The 24947-nt window shown below is 40.6% G+C and overlaps 1 protein-coding gene across 1 annotated transcript in view; it reads right to left on the bottom strand.

Annotated features, from left to right (window-relative positions):
- baiap2l1b (BAR/IMD domain containing adaptor protein 2 like 1b) overlaps positions 1-23422 on the bottom strand; it is a 31190-nt gene extending 7768 nt beyond the window's left edge. Inside the window, exons 1-10 of the mRNA XM_080487470.1 lie at positions 23059-23422; positions 21608-21683; positions 21357-21443; positions 13883-13944; positions 12181-12252; positions 11101-11235; positions 4170-4322; positions 3836-3991; positions 3381-3492; positions 2198-2414 (exon numbers count right to left, since the gene is read on the bottom strand). Coding sequence (XP_080343596.1) covers positions 2198-2414; positions 3381-3492; positions 3836-3991; positions 4170-4322; positions 11101-11235; positions 12181-12252; positions 13883-13944; positions 21357-21443; positions 21608-21683; positions 23059-23109 — 1121 coding nt within the window. The 5' untranslated portion in view covers positions 23110-23422. The remainder of the gene's footprint in view (positions 1-2197; positions 2415-3380; positions 3493-3835; positions 3992-4169; positions 4323-11100; positions 11236-12180; positions 12253-13882; positions 13945-21356; positions 21444-21607; positions 21684-23058) is intronic.
- Positions 23423-24947: the final 1525 nt, after the last annotated feature.

Raw genomic sequence — 24947 nt, 5'->3', positions numbered from 1 at the left:
AGCTTCTGCAATGACTGCAATAAATGACTTACTTTTTGCCAACATTGATTAAAAATAGAGTTTTAATTCAGATACATAATATAAGGGAAACATATTAAATAACAACTCGTCTTCACCACATGAGAAGACCAAAGTCTGTCTGCTTTGTGGTACAACATTTTTCATCATTAGTATGTTATCAATCAGCCCTTCCTTTTGTGTGAATAAATGTTAATATTAGCACATGCGGCTTGGACAACAGGCTGTTACTTCATGCACCAGAGATTAAAAAGCTGCTGAGACCTGCTGGAGAATACCCTTCACTCAATCACCCTCATATTGATAAACGCTTCTGTTTATCTAAGGGATTGTTTCCACTGAGAGACACATGCTTGCTTTCAGCACAACTGTTACTGCCGGCCACTGAGTAGGCTCAGTCGGTTGGCACGAGGAAAATCTTGGCTCGAGGACGGCGTATACCGATCGCCCAGTGTCTTCACTCTCCCTCACAGGCTGTTTTCTGGACACAAACTCGAGCAGTGCTGGATGACAAGACAGTGAATTAAAAATAATGACATATAGTTCAAATCCACAGCTGCAAATGAAACTGTCATTATTTTAATTAGTCAAATGTTGCTGGAGGCAATGTGTGGCCTGTGGCTCTCATACAGTCCTCTGGTTGTCCAGAAAGAAGTTGGTTTATTTATTTATTTTTCTTTCCCTAAAGTGAAGTCCAGGCTTATAAGCCGAGAAGAGCTAACTTCAACTTCCTGTCTAAATGAAGGCTAATACATCTAAACATCTTAGTTCTTATCTGATAAAGTTGAAAATATAGTTTTGTGTTCAATTTGCGGAGAACAGATCGCTGTGTTCGAGGATGTTACTTTGAATAACCATGATTCAACAAAACAAACTGAGAAATGGAAGAGTTCAACTGATGCAAAACAAGAACAGTAGCCTTTTATAACCATGTAACATGCTGCTTTTGTTTTGGAGAGGTATTCAAACTTCTACTAGATTTTGAGATATCAACATGCAAATTTAGATTTCCAATGCAGGTCTTTTGAATATTTATATAATTGCTCACCTCTGACCAGTGTATGTTTCATTTCCAACGTATCTCAGTCTTAGATTCCACCAACAGTGTGACTGTGTGTCTGAATGAGTCGAGTTGTTGCCAGGTGAGTTGCTGGGATACACTATCAAGGCTGATATAACACAAAGCGAGACACCCAGCGAGCCTCCTGAATGCCTCAAAGCCAGACCTCCAGCAGGACGTGAAGCCCATCGTGTCAGATGCGGCACTCTGATAAACATGATCGTATAAACTTTTTAAGCCTTGAGGCCCTTCAGCTGGCTTCACCTGCTGCGAGGCAGCAAGACGAAAGTTTCATTCTGCTGGAGCTCGACTTTTGAAAGCAACTCAAAACGGATTCATTTTTGCCCTTGATCGGTTTCTTTTTGGGATGTATTTGCCAGGTAATTTCCCCTGATAGCAATAAAGATCAAGCCTGATGAATGATTAAAATTCAGAAACACACTTCCAACGGCTTCAGATCAAATCCCTGTTTAAAAAGTCAGACATCAGAGACCTGGGGAGCGCAGGCTTGGTCGGTGCCGATCTGTGTGGGGGAGCAGGTGGTACTCTGAACTCTCTCTCTCTCTCTCCTTCTCTCACTGGTCTGCTATCGTACATCCCACCCTCAGGCCATGCTTTACTTTGATTTCCTTATCAGTGAGCTTTCCAGCTCAGGCAGTATTTGACGTGTGTGTGTGTGTTTGTGTATTTGTGTGTGTGTGTGTGTGTGTGTGTGTGTGTGTGTGTGTGTGTGTGTGTGTGTGTGTGTGTGTGTGTGTGTGTGTGTGTGTGTGTGTGTGTGTGTGTGTGTGTGTGTGTGTGTGTGTACATGGTCAGCCTAACAATCAGGTAAGGGACATTCAGGCCAGTTGAAAGAGTGCAGCAATACTAATAATTTGACTCGGAGGAGAACGAACAAATGAGGCAAGGCATTTGGAAACGGGCAGGGCTGTGATTCTAGTAGATTCAAACATACAGTGAAAAAATGACAGTTGAAAGGCGTCTCATCATGATTGTAAAACCCATGCACCACAAATGTGCACAGTACTCTCAGTGTGTGCACATTTCCTTCTCATTGTATATAATTATAATGTTTTTGTTTCCCATATATCCCTCCGACAAATGCGTCTCATGACTCACTTTCCATTCTTCTCCAATTCACCGTACATCCACCCGTCTTTCTCGTCAGGAATGAGCAGGACGATGACGTCTCCCTCGTCGAAGCTGAGCAGCGTGTTGTTGTTACCGGCAGTGTGGGGAAAGATGGTGCGCACGCGTGGCCTCTTCACCATGTTGTTCAGACCTGTGGCGACTGACACGGACCTGGCCAGGCTGTTGTCTTCACCGTGCCCGTGGTCTGTTTGGAAAGGTTGAAAAGAGAGTGAAAGAGAAACAGCAAAGACACAACCGAGAGGTTACAAATGCCATGCTGACAGAAAACAGTATGTATGAATGCACCAGTTAGATTAAGCCACAGTCACAAGTTTTGCATGTTACAGTTTAGTTTCATTAATGTCGATTAATGATTTTATCAAGCAAAAAAAAAAAATGAACAGCCAACATGATACAGGACTTGAGGGAATCACCAAAGTTAGTATGATTCATTCTCTGGAAACCGTGAATGACCTATCACATCACCATCATGAGTCTGGGCTCCAGGAAAGGACCAGCAGATAGACAGATCCACACGGTTGGTGTCCCAAATGGATACAAATTGAGAAGGGAACATTTAATCCATCCATTGCATCTATTATATCCGCTTTATTCAAATTAGGGTTATGGTGGCGCTGGAGCCGATCCCAGTGGACAAAGTGCGGATGCCATGGTACAACAAAAGGGCAAACTTATACACTCTGGGCCCTATGGACTTTTTTAGAGGCATGAATCAACCCAATCAACATGCATGTATTTGAACTGTGGGAGGAAACTGGAGCGCACAGACAAAATCCCACACAAGTGGAGGACAACCGTAAAAACCTGAGCCTGGATTTACAGCAGGGTTTTTCTTGCTCTAAGGCAAGAACGCTAAGCACGACATCACCGTGTGACCAACCAAACATTCACTCGATTCGATCAGTTTCATATGAAACACTTTTTTCTGTAATGATAAAAGAGTGGCAGAGTTGCAAAGAAAGATGTAATGTAAACACTGGCGGAGCTGATGTTATTGTTCTACGTGAGATAAAAGCCATTCACCTCTTGGGAAAGAGCTGACAGGTCTTGCATTACTCTTGCGACATTGGAAGGGACAAAGTTAATGCTACAAGTATCAACACAATTTCAAAAATAACAAGAAACAATGCTATATAATATGTCTTAATACCTGTGCTGTTGTTGGAAGTGATTACGCTGGTGCTGTTGTTCTCCTGGGTGAACATATTAGCCAGGGGGCTGATATGAGCCTTTAGAGGAGGAGCCGGCGGAGCGGAGATGTTCTGCCGTGGGAAAAGTTAACGGTTACATTAGAAATGTAGCTGTAACTGTGTGGGAGTGAAGCAAGCAGGACTATTTAAATGCAGCAAAGGGAATCTTTGTGAGAGATAGATATACTTGTAACGTAATGAAAAATGAATCTACTTGAAACAGACATTACGTAGCCTTACTGGTAATTTTAGCTTTACATAACACATGAGGTACTTGTGTAATGACTGGGTTTCGATCATGTACTGATGGGATATTGTTTTCTGCCACTGTAGCTACACAAAAGCAAAAAAAAAAAAAAAAAAAAAAGGTACCAAATAATAATATAACATATGCAGCACTGATTTCCCATCATACCACACTGTGTCGTGACGGGGAGGGAGAGGGCAGTGGTGTGATGGAAACTGGCACGCGCAGTCCCTCAATCATGGACAAAACACTGTCGGGCATGTTGGTGGCATCGTTGCACTGGTCCTGCCAGCTGCTCAGCTTTTCCGTCAGTATGTCTCTGGCCTGTCAGGCAGCCATGGAGATAAGTTAAAAGAAAAAGACACAACATGAGTAATCGGCCACTATGGTAACATGACAGTTCAAATTGAGGAGTTATGGAATAATTTGCAATGTGGAATTTGTAGGACAAACCCAAAAAGCACTTCAGATCTAACTTAGGAAGATCAGAAGAGACGAGTACCTTATCGTGGAAGGAGGAGAACTGGTAGGCGAACATGCAGTGTTTATCCACAAGGAAACAGAACCGTCGTTTCTCCTCGAGAAGAGCCTCTTTACACCCGTCAGCGATGAATAACTGCATGTCCATCTGTCGGCTCGTCAGAGTTTCCAGGCACTGTTAAACACACATGCATACATACTGGTGAGTCCCCACAATCTCACCGCTGATCTTCATACAAATATCGAAGCAGCAGAAGGCAGGTTGATTTATCTGAGCTGTACAGTGTATTAGGTGTCACGGGGGAATTAGCAGGTTAGAGTATATATGATGGGAACCTTTCCTTGTTGAGTCAGGTGTTCTCCCTGGAAGGAAAACATTTTTAAATAGTGAAACTGACTTGGACTTTGGCCTTTCATCAAGCTTAAAGCAGTGAGCCGGCCTCTACAGGTATCATTTTCCAAGTACATTTGACTTTATCGCAGTCAACAGGTTTAACTTTGCCACTTTGCAAACATCCACCACAAATAGAATATCCTGCTGTCTTATCTTTCCGCGCACATGGTTTCAAGCAGTCCTGGCCCCTTTTCACTGCGGATCTACACACACAAACCCAACAAGGGGAAACTTGTATGAATCTTTTTTGGCATCCTAATCTCTGTGGTGCAGGAGAAGTGGTGTTATTAGTTTACAGTCAGGTGTATTCAAGGCTGGGTGATGCTTGCTGAAAGGACGAGGTGAAAAGGGGACAGGGGACAGCAGACGCACAGTCTTATCTACTCCAACAGCCTGAGATTAGTAAAGGTCAGATGTGTACGGGGACAATTTCAAAATCAAGTGAATGTGATAGAAGCAGCCACAGCAATTCTTTGTTAAATCACATATCCTGAATAATCCTTAATAATTGAGATAGTGGCGCTTCATACAGATACAGTTTGTTACTCGAGTGAATATAAATAACACAAAGCTGTAGAGTTCAGGATAAGCAGCAGACAATATGTATTGTAATAATACATCATGTCAACACAATGAAAAAAGTGATTTACGCTGCAGAATATAAAGCTAAAATACAAGTGGAATTTTGCTCAAACTGTTTTTTTAATGCAAGAAAATCATCCCGATGTGAAAAAAGAGGACACGCTTCTTTCATAAAGCCTTTCAACAATATGAGTCAAACAAATCATATGAAATATTTCGATTTATGCAGGACTGAAGTTTGGAATTAGATCCCTAAAGAGTGTTTTTATTTTTTTCCTCGTTGTTTTATTGAAATGGTGATGAGGCTCATGTCAAGGTGTAAACTAGCAGGATTATCATGATCTCATGGTCACAGTGAGTTAATCCACTGGCTCAATCTACTGTAGTCTGACAGAGGGCTTCATATTTTGATCACCCCAAAAAGTTAGGACACTTTTCTCTGCTTCAAAATAAGTTGACTCAAACATGCCTTATGATTTCAATATGCTCAAGGTATGCATTACAAGTTTAATACGCTTAAATCACGCCTTTTATGTAGGAATAAAACAATTCAGTTTTGCCTGTCTCCCAATAAATCTCTGGATGAATTGAAATGACATAATGATAGGTACTTTGCCTCTTTCGTATAGGAAACATAAAAACAACAACACAATAAAAGCTATCTTTTAGTTTTACCGGAAAAAAGGAACATTTAAACATTAACTCTACAGAACGAGGTTTAAAAATATATAGCCTAATGTTTTCACAATAGAATAATGTAGAAAATAAAGCGAGGCATTGTAGAAACACTAGTTTACAAACGTTTTATGCATAGATTAGAAGCGATGCTGTTCAGACATCTGCTCGCTTCTCTGCAAAGTGCCATTTAGTTTGAAGAAACGCATAATGATGCTCTGAAAAACAAACTGGGTATTCTACTGAACTTGCAGACCCAACCCCACCAGATGCCACTGAGAGGATGTCAGAAGTGGTAAACTGGTTGCTCACCAAATTGATAATTTTTTCCTAAACAATCAGCTGAACGTCTTTAATAGACTTTTGAGATATCAAAAGCTACAATAATTAACAGCAATAGTCCCAGTGTAAAGCAAGTCTACTCCTGCAGAGCAGTCGGACTGGAACGGGACAAGTTGTTCAGCATGGGAACTCGAGCTCTGTGCCAAATCCATACCCGGATATTAAACAGCATGTAAGAAGGTAAACAAGAGCACAGGCTGATTGTTCGCTGTGTAAAATGGCGAAGGCTGGTGGAGTTAATTTGTGGCCAAATAGAGACAAAATCCTATTTTAACAACGAACCGGTGACACTCCCGTTCATGTACACAGCGGGATAAATACAATCGCCCAACTATACAGAATGTCCAGGCTAAAACTGTAAGCTCGACTAAGCTGCACATACATTTATTGTATAGTTTTACTAACTTTGAACAGAGACTTAAGCAGAATGATTGAGGCAGTACAAACTACTTAACCTTACAGAAACTGTATGTTACTGTGTAAACATTCGCTACGGTGTAATAACAGTTATTAGCGCAGCTCGCCAGGTAACGTTCAGTTGGTAGTTGTGGACCATCGAGAAGCAGCATTTTTACTTTTGGTTTCACTGAACACGCTCACATTTTGAAAGGAATGTAAAGAGTTCACAATCCACGTTTGTTTGTTTGTTTTCTAAAATAAATGAATAAATAAACAAATAAACACATACATACGTTAAAGCTTGTCAGTGATAAAGATAAGTACAGAACACAAACATTATTAATGCTTTAATGAAAAAGAAAAAGGATGTTTTGTTTCATTTTGCCTTGAGGAAATAAAAAAAAAAAAAATGCTGAGGAAATAATAATTCATCTCTTTCAGTGCTGATGCAAAAGCGGCATTATAAATTGGACCTCGGGGGATCACATTAGCTCATGCTCTCAGTATACATCAACCGACTTCTGACTCATATCTTCTTAAAAAAGAATGACGTATTGCACAATTTGAAAAAAGAAAGAGATCTGAATGAGACGTCTTCTCTTTACAAGTAATTGCTTGCAGTGTCGTCACTGCTGAAACTATTTGTAAGATTCACATTGTTTCATCCTCTTTCAGCTGACTGGAATCGACACACCTGTAACGGGTTCGGGCACAATGGGACAAACTTTTCTTCCAGTCAGCTCTAGCAACAGTCCTGGAAGGATACATCTTTAGTAACCAGGACGTTGTGGTGAGTTCAATGCGATTCAACAGAAATAAAAACATTCAACTGATAGTTATAGACAGAGACCTATAATAATAGGTAAGATCAGTCTGTGCATTCAGAGACATATGAACTCTCGGCGGAGGTGCTATTATTGCTCACAAAAAGCGCCTCCTGTCTGGCCGACCACATGAGAATCTACCGGTCTGTTTAATGCCATCTGTGTAACATCTGTGTCGATATCTCCCTCAGCATCTCACACGGCCGTGACAGGCTTGCCCTTGTGGCAAAACATCAACAAACAAGCAGATGCAAATTCCTGAAGCCGGCACGCACACATCCACCCACACAACCAACAAGTAGAAATAACTCTCCTCTCATTGCACGGCGCCGTCGTTTTCCTCTCTATTTTTCTGTCTTTGTATACGCATTCTTTTTACCCATCAAAAGACTGCAGTCGGAGCATATTTTAATGCAGCAGTACGAGCTCGCAAATAATAGCGAGCCTGCAGGTGCAAAGTGGAACAGCAAAGTCAAATCTGATTTAAAGGTGTTGATGAAACACAGCATGAGCTGACTTTGACATTACTTCCAGTAAACATGGGACTGTTGAATGTCTCAAAGAACGTCGCTAATCACTGTGAGATTATCAGACTTCCTCCCCCGTCATAAGTTTGGAGTCGAAAATTGTTGTAAAAAATGGCAAATTTGCGAGTAACCTGTTTCATTTGCATATATATTAGGAAATAAACTAGATATCTAAGCTAAGCTGCAATTTATTTTAAAGGAATTACAGTCTGCACATTTTCAAGGCTTTCTTCAAAATGTTATTGACGCCTGTTTCCGTAACACCCATAGAGGAAAAAGGTTGTATTCAGCTCTTTAGGGTACTAAGAAATATGTGTAAATGACTTTTTTTTTTTCTACTTGTATGTGTTGTTGAAGGGCTATTTCCATCCTTCAACAGTTTAACGTTACTATGAACATAAATCATTATATGGCAAAAAGAAAATGCTTTGCCAAAGCAAAACAATCAATATGGTTTTCATGCGAGTAGAAGAAAATAACAAGTATCTTCACAATTAGCACAAACGATGTTGCCTGTTTTGATGTATTTTCTTTAACTCCAGAAAGAAAACGTAAAGAAATGCACAAAATACTTATTAAGGTCTCTTGTCCAATCGTGGGTTAATAACACTTCTGCTTGTCACACATAGTTTGCTTTGTTTTAATAATTAGTGTGGCTGGAAAATATCATGGTTTTTTTTGCCAGACAACAATTGAAAATACATATTTTCGACAATTTTAGTTGATTATTACAGGGAATTATCATTATTTTACTCTGGCCTCCTATTTCACGGTGACTATGGAATTGGCTTTTACACAAATGAAGCTAATTTGAATTAAACTGAATTGAGAGAAACAAAGAGAAAGAGGCAGGGAGTGAATGTTGTACATTAACAATAGAAGTGGGAGGCACAATTATTTCTGTTAAGTGGATTTGATCTCTTCTTAAAAGAGTGTGAAATGCTATTTTGACACACACACACACGCACACACACACACACACACACACACACACACACACACACACACACACACACACACACACACACACACACACACACGCACATTTACTTAATCATTATACATACAGTACCTCTGTCAACACTGTGGTAAACCTGTTGCTATGGGCAACCTGTGTTTATACCAAGAACTATAGTTAACAACGGAGATCAAGAAAACTACACTCACAAATTTCACAACTACACAAGAAAGCATACAGGTTTGTTTTTTTCATTTTTTTCATTTTACAGACCGACTTTAAATCAGGTGTTGACAGCTGGGGCAGCATTCCCTTCTATATAATTACATTCCTTCTGATTAATTTTTCTAAAACTCCACCTCACCTCTGTCTTCTGTCAGATCACACGCTGGCTTTGAAGTGCCTGTTTGTGTCTGGTGAATCATTTGTGGTTGTAAGCTTACGGCACCCTGCTCAAAGGCTAATCCGAGCGTCTCTTGGTTCAACAGATCCTGATACCCGACCACGAATAAGCCGGCGGCATCGGACACTGACTCGTGTGAAGGAGTGTGTGGAGTCATCGATCAGTTTCCACGTCTACCTTCAATTCACGGCGACTCACTTTAATCTATCCAGGGCCGATTATTTCATATGTGTCTTGGCCTTCAAGTATAAAGTAGGAAAAAAAACAAACAAACAAACAAACAAGAATACAAGAAATGAGCAAACGAGAAAGTAGAGGAAAACCTCCCTCCACAGTAAACAATTTAAAGGCGAACCAGACTCAGAGGAGGTGGCCATCTGCCTTGATAGGCTGTGATTAGGGTGTAATAAAGAGAGAGCCGTTGATAAATAATCAAAATAGCACACGCTGATGAAAACAGGGTCCTTGAATAAAGAAACATGAAAATCCCAGACAAGGAGAAAATGTATCAAACACTGAGCTCTCTTGTGCTACTATTTCTGTCTGCAAACGTTCTTGGGAGCGACTAGTTTAGTTTCGTTATCTGTTGAATATGAAGATAACAAAGGAGGTTAAAGGGGCTGTGTCATTTATTTGTTTTTTGTCTCCAGTTTGTTTTTATTTACTGCGTACATTACATCTCGATCCGTGACTAACAGTTATTCACTGATGTTCTAGTTTCATTAACCCCGACTGTGTGCACCGATGACACCCATTGTTATCTAACATTATGTTCTGTTTGTACGACAAAATTAGGATGCGTCATGCGTTTCATTCATGTCACACCATATTTGTCTATTATTTCCTCAATTAAATCGTATGAAACAGAAAAGCAGTCATAATAACTATTTCAAAGTTTCTTTTTTCTCTCAGCACAATTCACAGACATGCATGCACACGCACACATTATACACACAAGAACAAGCTGCCCTGCTGACTCAGTGGCAGTCAGGTTATATAAGAGCCGAAGCTACTGGGCTCTTCAAGAGTTGTGACTTTGAGATTCAACTCATTTGCAGTTTTCTTTGTGTGTGTCAGTCTGCAGGTGTGGTGGGCCCACGTGGTTACTCCTTCAAGGTGCTCCGATGACGTAGTGTTCCACTGTGATTAGCTGTGTACACCGAGAGAAACTGTGACAGACCGCGCATGACAAGTTTCATCAAAACTGGTAAAGCCTCCTGGTGAAGCACCTCTGAAACTTTGAGCTTTGTTGAAAACTACTGGGTTGAAACTAAATTCTTCTACTGGAGGGACGAGGTTTCTGTTAACTCCCTGTTTTATTGCCTTTCATGAGAATCAAACATGACATGTGATGTTTTAAATAATTGGATAGTCAAGGCCTGGTCCAGCAACAGTATTGTCTAATAAACACATTTACATTTTCATTGAGAGTCTAGTTTTTTTAATTAAATGAGAAGGACTGAAATCTATTTTAAGTTGGTTTTACTGCTTTTTTTTGTTGTATTTTTATGTTTGCATGTGTGATAACTTGCGTAAGTGAACATGCAGGTTGACAAGGTGGCGCAAGACAGGACTGAATGCAGGTGCATTCATGAAAGAGACAATAGGACCCAACAACAAACAGGGATCATGCCCTGCATGACTGCACGGACCAGACACTTCACACTGTCCCCAACTCCTGTTACACCGGCGTTGACACCACGCGGCTCAGGTGTCAAAGTTTGTGAATGAACGAGTGTGCCTGCGCAATTACGTCCACGCACATATGAAGACGTGAGCGCGTGGCAAGGAGAGGACATTGGTGCGCGGCGCGTGGACGTCTTTTCAGGCTGCGCTGTGTGCGGCTCACCTCGCTCTCCTTGTTCTCGTACTTGCTGGCGTTCTTTCCTTGGCTCTTTCTCCTCAGCTTCTTCAGGTCCGACTGGGATCGCTCCAAAGAATCTTGTTTCATCTTGTGCTCCATCTGGTAGCGTTTATATGTAGCCTGGATCGGGAGGATGAACATTGTGAATGTCGAAACACCAACTACATGATATTTGTGAGAAACACGTGAACTGTAGCAGAAGATATGAGCAGATTGCGGTTTAAAAAAAAAAAAAGATTTATGAAATTGAAATTCTGTCACGACGCAGATGCGAACACACACACACACACACACACACACACACACACACACACACACACACACACACACACACACACACACACACACACACACACACACACACACACACACACACACACACACACACACACACACACACACACACACACACACACACACTCATCATTCATAGGATCATGAATGTGGCCTGGTTCCTTTCTGAATTACATGTTGTTGTCAATATCAATAACATAACTGTATCAATTTATTACATTTCTATATGTTACGCTGATTCCATCTGCCATAAGTATAATAACAATGTAATAATATCTATTCTATATAAATAAAAGTGACATGTTATCAATAACAGATTTTCTAAAAATCATGGATGCGTCACACATTGATTTGCTGGTAAATTGAAGCTGTTGTGCTGCAGAAAAAAAAGGCTCATTAGGACCTAAATGATTTAATCTTGGCTGCAATTTTAATGACTGGAAATTATGATCCTGAATAGCAACATGGGATGGAATCGTGCGTTTGCAGGGTTAATAAAGCCCTTGTATTATTCAAGTGATTAGTTTGCCATCCTCTAATTGTTCAAGATTGTTTATCTCGAGACATTGTTTTTGTTCTGTGTTCAAGGCTCTTCATTATCACATGCAGCCATCAAATTAACGTGCGCTTTACACAGATGAACAAACCGCAGACGGGAGGGAAAAACATGAAGAAACATTCATTTCTGTGTTTGTTCTCACAGGGTAGGATGAGTGTTGTAGCCACATAGGAATTCACAGACACACGCTCAGACACTGGAGGACTACTCACAGTCATGTATTTGACATCCATGTCAGTCTTTCTTTCCAGCTCCGCTATTATCTCCCTGTGGAACCTCTTAAACTTCAGGTGAGGAGGAGGAGGAGAGATAAGAAGAGATGGAGAAGGAGGAAAGACACACAAGTGATTATAAACTTGATGGGAGGCTTGAGTGCTGTGGTTTGTCACAGCGGCAAACAGGGAAAAATGCAGCAAGTCTCAAAGAAAAAAAAGAAAAAAGGGAGAGTGTGCATTTAGAGTGTATTGGTGAGTGTGTGCGGGGGTGAGAGCCAAGTCCAAGGTTGCACTTATGAATGAGTCAGAAACAAAGCGTGGGAATGCCCACAGTCTCCGCTCCCTTTCTCTCCGGCTCGCTCTCATTAGCCATGTGGTGGCTGTGCCCACATGGGGCGGGTCGATGATTTTCAGGATCCATTTACCGAACGCACAGACGACAATGAAAACTGTGTCACATACATAACTCACGCCTGCATCCACCTCACTGAAGGGGTTTCTTCCATCATTACTCTGACCTGAATTGATGCAGTGACTCACAAACTGGAGTCCATTAACAAGTCAACCCGCCCACCGATGCTGGTAGCGTCAGCGTCTCGGGGGAGACGGGGGGGGCTCGCAACTTTTCAGCCCTGGAGTTTATCTTCAACATATTATTTTCAAGCTACGTAGCTGTGTAGTTTCCCAGAGTATGAAAGTTGCATAACAAATTATGAAAATGATCTGTGAGGTCAGTGTACGGATAATATAAAAGTTGTTAAACAACATGAATGTTTGCATCACATTGGGGTGATATTTGACAGAAACAACGGTCTTATTTATTCTATTAACTTGAAACTGGATTTCACTGATTCAGAAGTCCCGATTGTTAGTCACGTTCACATTCAGTGTCTCGCTCAAGGACAAATGAACACAGCCGCCCATTCAGATAGTGAATGGAGAGAAAGAAAATCCAAGTTTTTTAAAAAATTCAAGACACGCAGAGCTGTTGCCTCTTATGTAGTGAGAGTGAAACTCGATGACTCCAAATTCAAATGTTGGATTACGTTTGTCTCACAACAAGCAATCGGGATTGCCTGTATTTTCGAAATAGAAATAGTTGCAGATCTGTTTGTGTCCCATTATTACATTAATTTGTACCAAAACATTAAGCGACAATGAGGTTGTAACGCTTTGTGTGTTATTAACATCTATATCAGTTTTATGCTCAACCTATTGCTCTTTTTTCTGATGTCCTTTTCATCCCTCAAGCGTCCTTCCTTTCACGTTTATCACAAATTGTTCCCTACTTGAATACTGTATATTTAATGATCTAAACAGTTTCCCGGGGCATTTCCCAGGGCATGTTCAGACCTGTTCCTGTTCTCTGGTGCCCATCTGGTCCAAACCTGTTGTTTTCCTTTCTTACCCAACCCATTTATGCTCTCTCTTTCCATAATACCACAGCAGTTGGTGTAGGCAGGAGTAAAACGCATTGAGAAAGACTGACTTGCTGACTGTGTCTGCCACTAAATGGTGCTTAGTGAATTGAGGCTTAGTTTGTGGTTGTCCAAAAGTGCGCTGAGTAACAGGTTTAGAGACTGAGCGCGTCTGACAAAGTGCATTTGGGAGAGTCTGTGCAGTTACGCAGCAATTAGATGACACGAGAATTTGCCGGAAGAGTACGTGCAAGGACAGCAGAATCACGTGCTGCACTCACATTTTCCTCCAGCTCAAGTTGAACCTTCCTGTGGACCTCGGAGATTTCCATCAGGACTACACCTGCCAGATGGAGAGAAGAGGGAGGGAAGGAGAACGATAAATGCACAGGCCGATGTCAGGGCTGTAATCCACTTATAGCTCTTAGGTTATCTTTCAGTTATTCCTATGCTGGCAAAATGGGCTTATCTGATAACTATTATGTAACACTGACAACAATGTACAACAATGAGCACAGCACATTAGAAAGACTCCAAATGAATGAATGTTTTGTGGTGAAACGATTAACATGAGTGGCTAAAAAAGATCAGATGTCACCAGCAGAAGTGTCACTGGATTTCCGTCACTGGCACGAAAGAAAAATATGATGATGTGCCTGAGCCAGAAAAGCTGGGCCTCCTGCAGCTGCAGGTAATCAACAGAGGTTTAGACGGCAAGAAACTGGAAATTATAACCTTCAATCTTTGCATGTTGCTCACAAAAGCAATCAAATTAGAATTACACAGTATGATCATTAGGTGGAAAATAGCATTTCAATGCCTCTTTGCAAGAGTCACTGAGAAAACGATTAGATGGCCACTACCATACAATAACATAACTGTAGATTTCACTCACATAATTATTATTATTCCATCATATATCCTTTATTCTTTCTCTATTTAGATTTACCAGGAAGGTAAAAAAATCTCATAATCAGCACTAAATGTTACACTTGTTTTCTTACTGTACCTTTACTTTTAGACAAAAACTTAAGCATACGTAAAAAAAAGATATCATGTTAATGAATTAAGATCAACCAATCAATGGGTTGGATAAAGCGGTATGAAAGATGGATGGATGAATAATTACATCGATAGCTCAATTTTATCTCAAGAGAAGTATTTATTCTGAACTGTCTAAAGTTGCTAGTTTAAAATAATTAAAAGAAAACACTTAAGATCTTAACCCAGGAAATATGAACAGTAACTAACTGTACATCTTTGGCACTCCGATGCAGATTTTTGAACTGTGGGAGGAAACTGCAGTACTCAGTAGAGAACACGCAAACTCCACACAGAAAAACCCCAAAGCCAGTACTTGAACCGGGGATATTCTTCCAATGCAAAAGAATGCCAACTCCTGCACCACTATGTGATCCTCAACAGTAACTACTCTGAGTGTGTGTGTGAGACAGAGAGTTTAAGCCAATGATTCTGACATCTTGTGTGTGCAGATGGAGGATCACTCCAGAGCTGGAAGTAAAACAGGAAGAACAACAGAGAATCAACAATACTGAGGCAGACAATGTGTGAGAATGTGTTTGAAGCTCATAAAAATAATAAACACTGTCAAGATATGGCTCAGAGAGCAAATAATTGTGGAAAAACCCCCATCAGGCATTCTGTAAAAGGATTTCTGAATGCAGAAATGAGCAACGTAGGAGGAGGGTAGGATTAGCAGTTAATCAGTGAGTATCTTCTATACATGACTCATACAAACTGTAGTTACGGGAATCACGGTACACCCTGGACAGACCTCCGGGCAGAGACACAGACAGAAAGACAACCATCTACACCACTAATTTTGAGTCATTGGAGGAAAAACTTTAGATTTCATGTTATATTTTTTCTCCCGCAGTTTTCCCACCGACCCTCATTTCCCATAGAAACTGCAGCCAACAAATACAGCTGCACTGTACATATTTTCCACTACTTCCTTCCTAAAGCACAAACAGATCCAGTAAGTGTGCTACAAAACTGAGGACCAGAGCAGTCACAGTTGGTTAAATAAACAACCCATGGCTCATCAAGTGTTTCCTTACTTACTGGGAGAAATAACATTAAGAACTCAACTGATGTCTGATAATGCACATTGCACATCCTCTCTTCAGCCATTTATCAATCTGCCAGCAGCCTGATGTATGGCTATGACCTGTACCTTCATTAGTATGTAAACACGGTCCTTCCCTGCTCTGTCTTTAAACACCTGGCCTGCCCTGCCTTGCCTCGGGGTGAGACTGGCTGCTGTAGTTCAAACAGCACGACGGGTAAAGACCATCAGATCACCCCGGTAAAGCTGCCCTTTAACAGATTCGAGCAAAGGCGGGGCAGGAGGGCACGGCTTGAAACTGCAAGAGGTTTACAGGCAGAAAATTAGAAGTAATGGATGCGCCTAAGAGCTCGATAAAGCAAGACGCTGGAAATGAAGAGCAGAAACTGTTTGCAGCGAGTCGGGGCAGTGTAACAGCCTGACCGAGGAAACTGCTCGAGTCTGAATGTCAAGTGACTTTCAAGTGTCTGCATCTTATAAAGAGGAGCTGCCTGGCACCTTAAACTGTGTCACCAACATTTCCTAATACCTGACAGGTGACATCAAAAATGCTTCCAGAGACCGATTGCGTAAAAACTGCACTCGTCTGACTAACGTCACACCAGTTTCACACGAATTCAAGCGTTGTTACCAACTGCAGGAAATGTTGCTGGGTAACAGGTGCACGCGCAAGCAAACAAGGTGTGAGGGCGAAAGTATGCTGTGATGAGGATAAGACAAAAAACATTACGCCACCATGGGCTAACAAAGAGATAAACCCACACAAGACAGACAGGCTGCCTGCGGCTGTGTTTGCACAGGCTGTGAATGGGTCTTGAACTCAAAGTTAGACATGGAGAGATATGTGGATCGAGTTACCAGTCACTTTTTTTTTTTTTTTTTTATGAAGCTGATAGCTGGCATTCAAGCACAAAAGTGAACAATTCAGTGAGTTTGAATATGTAATGAATCACCATTTTCAGAAGTGGCTGATCTCTATACAACATCACAAAGTGCCTTATCGTCATGGATTTCTAAAAATTAATGAAGGAATTTCTGTCTGGGATTACTAAAGTATTTCTATTATGTTCTATCTGAAATAGTAGATAAGGTACTTTACCAGTGACTGAAAAATAAAATGTAACTAGACACTTTGGAAAGTGACTCTTGAACTGCTTCCACTTGTCTCCCTCAGTTAGTGCTCTTTAATAAGGTTTATCATTGGAGTGTTTTAGTGACACATTCGCTGTGCTGGCAGCGCTGTGCTGGTCAGTTTTATTCAATCAATATCAGTAAGTGAGATGATGAGGCTCTAAAATTTGAAGTGTTCTCGAAGTACTAACTAACTTCATTACATTCAAACCGGTTTTTATTATAGTAGTCTACTGTTTATCTAAGGCTGGAACTGCAACCCAGATATGGTGAATACATGGCTCGTGTCCATGTCACACATGCAGTCAGACATCTGTCATATTGTTTTCAGGGGTTAGTTAGTTCTGGATAAATACAATGCTCCTCCTCAGGTAAACAGGAGTTCAGTGAAATAGTAACACTTTAAGCAAGCGCTTTCAGTGAAGCAAACTGAGTTTTCTTTCTTTTTTGGCAAGTGACAGCAGCTCTGCTCATCTCACGTCCAACAAAATGAACGTGAAACTGAAACTTCATGTTTTATTCTCTTTTTAATTTTTTTTACAATCACGTTACTGCCACATTGTGGTGTTACAGTAACACAGCCCCCCCCCCTCACATGGCTCATGATATAAATGATTAAAACTTAGTGTAACTCATGAGTATCACTGTGTGACACTTTCATGATGTTTTGTTGACACACCTAAAGTATGTGACATAAGTCAGAGTTGACTGGAGTCTCGACAGAATTTCATAAATCATTTAAATCTTCTCTTCGCCTAGAGCAACTTGCCAATCACTTATCTGACAAACATGGTATTTTTTACACTGACGTCCCCGGGGAGGTAAATATGTATCATATGTGGTCTTGTTTTGACAGATAGGTTGTTCATGTTTGTATTCACAGCAAAGCTTAGAGTACTGCGTTAATAATGATCGCTTTAATGATAATTACAATCGCAAATCCATTTTGCACTTTGGTTTACATTCAGACAAGTTAGAAGGGAATTAGAAGGAGAAGCATAAGTGCAGGAGTAATTTTTGAGCTCATATTGAAGCATTATTGTAAAAATGCGAAGAGGCCTACATGTCTTTCCCTTTTTTTTGGACTGTGGACAAAATAATCCTGGCATGGGGCCGAGCCACCTGACACACCATGCAAACATGACTGGATTATGTAAAGCAGGTCTGATGCCATTTGTACATCACGACTGTCTGTTTTGAGTCCATGGAGCACCTATGAAGCCCTTTCTGCTGTAAAACTACAAGACTGGATAAGAGTAAAATCTTCAAAGATAATGAAAAGCTTATAGTCTCTGCTCACAGTGTCTCACGGGCTGTTTAATACTGCTTTTCGGCAGGTCCTCGTCTGTATTCCCTCAGGAACAATATTTTATTCAGAAGACTTAAAGAGTGAATAAAGCCCTTTTGCACTTCTACATTGTGATCTTTCTATTCCTAATTCCTGCTCTTGTTAGACGAGAGGAGTCAGACACCCGAGCGGTTGAGTGAAAGAAATGTTGACGTCTGAACGCAGGAGTGGAGGAGGAAGAAGAAGAAGGGAATTAAAGGAAGGAGGACGAGGTGCACCGGTCCTCCACTGCCTCTCAAAGGTATCTGGTTTCTGGCTATGTGTCACCTGAGCTCAGGTTTCTGAAGCGGCAGCTTCACCATGTCTATGAGCGGACTCATAGAAATGGGGACGCCTTCGTTTTTGTCTTTTTTTTCTTTTAATCCTTCCTCGTATTGATCTTTAAAAGATTATATTAGAGCTGGAATCCTGACAGGATAATTATCTCAATGCTCATAGAAACGTTTAGTTATAATGCACACAGGCTTACACATCTCATTTATTAGACTATATCAAAGTGTTGACTGTGTCTATTTAATCGCTTCCTGCTCTACATAATATACATAATGACATAAAGTGATCTGTCAGGAGACCACAGTGTCTCTGTTGGCGTCTCCCGCACAGGGATTAGTGGGTACTGAGTGCAGCTACATATCATTGGAGGGTGTGACTCAGCCGGGGCATACAAACTTCACCAAAACACAAAACTCTTTTGTAATGCTGAAGGCGTTCTGACATCACCCCAAAGACAAAAGCTTCTGTACTGTTCTTTTTTTACATTTTCTAAGAAGAAAAAAGAAACTGCTTCTTTTTTTGAATATGAAATCAGGTGATAACTTTTTTAATCAAGTAGATGGACGCTGATAATAATCCCCCATCGTGTTTGCGTTTCCTCAACTCGTTTAGTCTCCCCTTATTATTGCAGGAATCAGATTTCAAGCTGAGGACATGGTATTCTACTTCGGTTTATTTTACTTTTTCAGCATCCATTTACAACTTCTGGATACATGGGTGAATGAAAGTGCAGGATAAAGAATACGGTCTTCTTCCTTTTAAAATGTTCTTGGACTAAAATTCAGGCAGAATAAAAACCAAAGAGCGTCACATTGACAATAAACATGTTTTACAAATAACTAATGGAAAACTAGAGCTGTAGGGATAAAGATTGATTGTAATTACTCTAATTACTGCAATTTTTTAATCAATCTACCAATCTATCAAATGTCTATAAATAAAAATGTTTACAATCTTTCTTGTTTTTTCTTTGTAAATCAAAATTACAAAACACTTTTTTTTGCAGGACCACAGTATCTACTGTAATGGTGCATAGGATGAGAGGACCACATGGTGAAATCCTTTTTTAGGACATCTAATATGAATTTTAGATTTTCAAACAATCAGTTGTGGAAAATACTCTGTTATGATTAAAATCGACGACGATCAATGTATACCGCAGCACAATCGACTTGTCTTAGACCTGATGGTGGAAGAAGAAAACTCAGCCGCATGCACATTGCTCATACAATAAAAAAAAATAGATAATAATAGTTAAATAAAAGTTAAATGTGCCAAGAAACTGACACCAGTACGTTACCAGGTGGCACTTCTCCTTGTGCTGCAGAATTTAATTAGCAGTTTTGCGACTAATCAGCAGGGGCGATGAGAGACAATCAGCGTTCAAATCAAAGTGTGCCACTAGTGGCAGCGACTTAGGATGCCAGACATGTTTGGACTGCAAATTAGCTCGGGGGAAACAGAAGCCTGGGGAGTTGGTCGGGAACAAACAGAGGACCAAACAAACGCTGTGCCAGAGTATTCCCAGAACTGGCACATTCACTGTCATATATACACACCGTAGGTATTATCCTGAAATAAAACCTTTTGTAACACAGTAACCTGTGATGGTTTCTTGCTGCGGTGATTCCCTCACTTGAAGATTCAACAACATTTTAGTCATTAAAAAAGGTACACAAATTAATAAATTGAGGTTTTTTTTCATATTTGTGTGATCACTTTTGATCGTTTAGCAGACTTTCGGCATGTTTTTGAGTTCTTATCAGGCCCACATTACCAGCCAAAACTTTCCCTGTCAGCTGAGATGTAAAGTTCCCCATTTTTTTTGGCAAGATTTATGGTCTTATAACACAGCCAACAGAGATTCAATCAAATAATGGGAGCTATTTAAGTTACTATGCTTTTTTGTTTATAAAACCACTTAATCTTTAGGGGATATCAATGTAGAATTTATTCATCTTTAACTTTTATGAGCATATTATTTTACTTGAATAATTGTTTTTACATGTACTGTGAGAAATTACACAAGACACAAGTTTGTCTGAATGCTTCAGAAGGATGTGAAATGTCAAATTGAAAACATTAGCGATCTAGTGGCCTAGAGAGACTGCTGTGACTCATATTGAGTTGGCTTCCACTCACAAGGTTGTGAGTGTACTTCTTCCATCTTGTCCTGTCCTGAACACGACACTGAACCCCAAGCTGCTCCAGGCAGGAACATTTGCATAAGTCAAGTCCAAAGTCCATTTAGTGTGGTACAGTTAAAGCACTAATAGTGACAATGTGTAATAAATGTTATCAAACTGTAATTGACAATGGATGATATAATCAGTCTTTATATAAACAGTAGCCAGTCATAAATATTAGCCCATATATACTGATAAAAAAAACCACAATATTTACAACTAAGACAGACATTTGAAAGCACTTTTTAATCATGTCTTTAGCATGTACAGCACTGTAAAGACAGCAAATACTGTTTCCTTTATATTTGATGAAATCCATGTAAATATATAGCCAGCTACATTTGCAGTAAAGTTAATTAACATAGATAAAGGGATATTTTTTTAATTGAGAACAATTTTGTGCTTAAACATCATGTTCTGCTTCAGATTTTTTTATTTTTTTATTCCACACATGGCCTTAACTAAATTAATGTGGCAGAATGAGCCTCATGAAAGAAACTTCCATGGCTGCACCCTGTCATTTAATTGGGGACCCCCCCCCCCCTCACATCTTTGGAACAGACTATAAAACCACCCTCTAATTTGCACAAGAAACTACAAACTTCTTAAACTCAGCAGGTAAGGTAAAAACAACTTCTTTTTTTTCAGGAAATAGTTCAGAAAAGAGGGAAAGATTTCCACAGTCTGCAGTTTATCCAAGCAGAGAGCCACAGGACATGGAAACTTACCCAATTCTCTGGAGACGGGAGAAACAGCAGCATGCTCCCCAATCTTAGACACAGCATCAAAATACAACTTTCCTGCCAGGGTCATTGCTGGGAAAATGATAAAATGATCATTAATGTTTGTCAAAGCAGTCCCTAAATCCTTAAACACTCTGAATCCCCCCTCCTCACAGCCACACTACAACCTTCTAGGTAACTCTTTGTCTGAAGTCTAACTTTCTTTGAATATTCATTATAAGAAGAAAATAGCTCACCGGCCACTGATTTCTCATAGTTCTTGCCCAGGTTGACCAAATTCCTCAGTCCTGGATTGAACTGATCCATCACATTCTGGTTGCAGACAAAAACAGACATAACATGTGAATGAAGTGAAGGATTGAAAACACATACAGCCATGCTAAATCATCTTGACTGTTCATTAACGTGAGCTGTAACCTATATCCTTCAGGCACGCATGCCATACAAGCATAGCGTCTGACAGATACTGCTGTGGAAGACGAAAGGACCTGCAGATCATGAAACATGTGAACCGTCAAACTCATTTCTTTGATGTCAGAATTCTCTTTAAAGCGATTGCTTCTCATCTAGAGCATAACGTTTTCTAAATGGCAACTCTGTTGTAGTGCTGAAGTGGTGAGGCAGAGGTGATGGCTGCCCAGGAGCTGGCTGTATAATCTTACCACACAAACCACAAGGCCACCTAAATTATTAAGCCTGGAGTCTTTTTTCCTGCATTTCACCGCACCAGGAAGCTGTGGGGGATGCCCAAGAGCAGGCCAGCAGACAATAGCAGTACAAGAGGACTAAATGCATGTGAGAAAAGCTTTCTTCTTCTTTTCTTTCCCCCCCCCCCAGCTCTTTGTGCACATTCACCTTTATTGTTCCACCTGTTGAGTGCAGCCTGCAGAGTGTGACAGCGACAAACTTCAGCCAGGATTTGGGTGAAAGCTCAGACTCACGTTCACCCAAACATGTTCCAAGATTACTTGGATTTGTCTTTTAAGCCAAATGAAAATACAGCACTGAGCATAAAAAAGGAAAGCAACAGCGTGTTTATTAAAGCTGTTTTGAAGGGCAGTTTTACCAACAGTGTAAACACCAATACATTTTCAAAACACCCACTTATCCTCAGTAAATAAATTAAAGCTCATTAATGGATGGAGCAGATGCCAGAACAGGCTATATAATCCAACAGTTCAGAAGATGCTGATAAACTATGGCAGCAGTTTAATGAGGAAATGACACTCCTAGGGTGGGGCGAGTTTCCCCCCAAACCTGTGATTCAACTCACTAATAGTCAGTTGTTGCCTCTCGTGAAGCCTTTGGGCTTGGGTTAGAAACTTCTAATAAACAGAACATGACTCTTATAACAGTGCAAACAGTCGTTTTGTTTTTAGGAGAGGGGGAATACCATGGGGTTTTAGATTAGAAACCCTTAGCTACTTCAATTAATACATTATCCAGACAGATGTTTAGTGCGTATTTTTGTTTTTACTTATTTACATAAGACTGTAGGCTGTTTGCACATCGCCGTTCCTAATAAGATGCTTAATAATAAACCAACACGAGAGTCAGTTGTGAAAGTTAGTGTGTAATCTGTAGAAGTTCAAAAGAGGAGCTGATATGGACGATGAGGTGTGTTTTCTCTCCATCCAGGTCGCACCTGTTGTGCGCTCTGCGCTCCCCTCCAGCCGGCGGCGCTCACCTTGTATGTGCTTTCAGTCAGCTTGTTCACCTCCTCTGCGCTCCTCGACATGCTTAAATTAGTTCCTCTGCGACGTCCAAGAAGAAACAATACAATTCAAATAATTATAAAGCTCTCCCCCCAAAAAAGTCCAAGTCGGAGAAATGCGCAAAACTACGGACACACGAAAGTCCTCATAGCCAGCAGGAGACGCAAGACGCGCACAGAGCCATGAAGAGGATAAAGACGGAGGCGAAATAAGAGGAAAATAAGTCCTGTGGTGGAGTCCTGCTATCTGTTGCTGCGCTCTCTCTCTCCCTCGTTCTCTCTCTCTCTCTCTCTGAGCAGAAAAAAATAAAGCTGAGCTGTCAAACTTGTTGTAGGTGGAGGGTTCACAGGAGGGGAGGAGGCCGGTGGAGGGAGGGAGGGAGGGAGGTGCGTCAAGCCACGGGAATAAACCAGAAACGTCCTTTTCAGAATAATCCTCTCGCTTATTGGACATCTAGCTTTATTTGCTAAGCAAAGTCAGAGTGTGGGAATACTAGAAGTCTTTTGAAGCAATGTTTTATTAGATATTACATCTTCACCAATAAAACACATTCTTTTTGTTTTTGAGTCGGTTTCAGCCACCTTGCTTTTATTATGGCCGGTCGTCTTTCCTTCATGCTCGTGTCGCATTTTCTCCCTTTGCTCTTGACACTTGTTGCAGGTAGAGAAGGTGGACAGTGAAGTGAGTATGTAGACGGGCGCTCCCTGGAGGCAGCTGCTCATTAACGCACACATTCAAATACATCCAAATCAAGTATTTTGGAGGGATTGTACTAGAATAGAATAGAATAGAATAGAATAGAATAGAATAGAATAGATAGAGTACTTAAAATCAACAAAAGTGTTTAGTGACTCAGAGTTTTTGCCAACCAACCAACCAACCAACTCAAATATAGATTAAAAGTTTTTTTTTTTTTTTTTTTTTAACAATCCCTGTGTGTATATACTTGTTCCAGATACTCTGGTTTCTTCCTACTGTGCATGCAAGGTTAATTAATGACCCCACCTTGCCCCGAGGTGTGATTATGAGTCTGTGAGGTATAGAGATGCATAGAGATGAATGGTCAGGAAGTATAGACAGGAGAGTGTATTATTGGGAGGGGGGTTATTGCACCACAGTCTCAGGGAGAGGGTGGCAGGGGAATAACTGAGGTAAAGTGCCCGAGGATATAATTTGATTTTAGACTGTCTGATGAATTTCTGATCAGTCTGTATCTCCTTGCAGACGGCAGAAGACAGCGGCCAGTCAGGTTGAGTGTGAAATACAAAGTGCTTTGTCGTGCGGTTGTTGAGTGTTCATGCCTCCATGTTGCACAGTCGTGTGGTGGTTAGCACTGTCACCTCGTTGGGATTGGGACCTTTCTACGTGGAGTTGCATGGTATCCCTGTGCATTCTGTCTGTACAAGCATAGACACACATCACAAAACAAGATATTTCTGACATACAGTAGTTTCGATAATATCCAAGACTGTTAATGATTAGAAAAATCCCAAACTTTCTTTTATGCGTTGCCATTCAAGCACTGCACCGCCTCATCCTGTAGAACAGTATCACCATTCTTGCCTTTGTATTGTTTAGGTCCATGTTAACATCAAGGAATCTTGATGCAGGGTGCTTAATTTGTTTTATTATCAGTCCTGCTTTTGTGGCATTCTTGGAAAATCTGACTATGATGTTGTTTATGTGAATGCACTCCTTTGATTTCCCTGTGTTCAGCCTCAGAGAAGATCTATAATGTATTACTGTGGTGTGATTTAATGACTTAAACAAATAACATCCACAAGCTGCCTTGATTACAGGATTAACTTCCTCTCCCAACTGGCTTGTCCCATGCAGAGCAGCCATTGCTTTATTGACACTG

This window comes from Lipophrys pholis (assembly GCF_963383615.2).
Source record: "Lipophrys pholis genome assembly, chromosome: 19".
Taxonomy (NCBI): Eukaryota; Metazoa; Chordata; class Actinopteri; order Blenniiformes; family Blenniidae; genus Lipophrys; species Lipophrys pholis.
The sequence above is the reverse complement of the archived record's forward strand: the minus strand, read 5'-3'. Positions and strand labels throughout refer to the sequence as shown.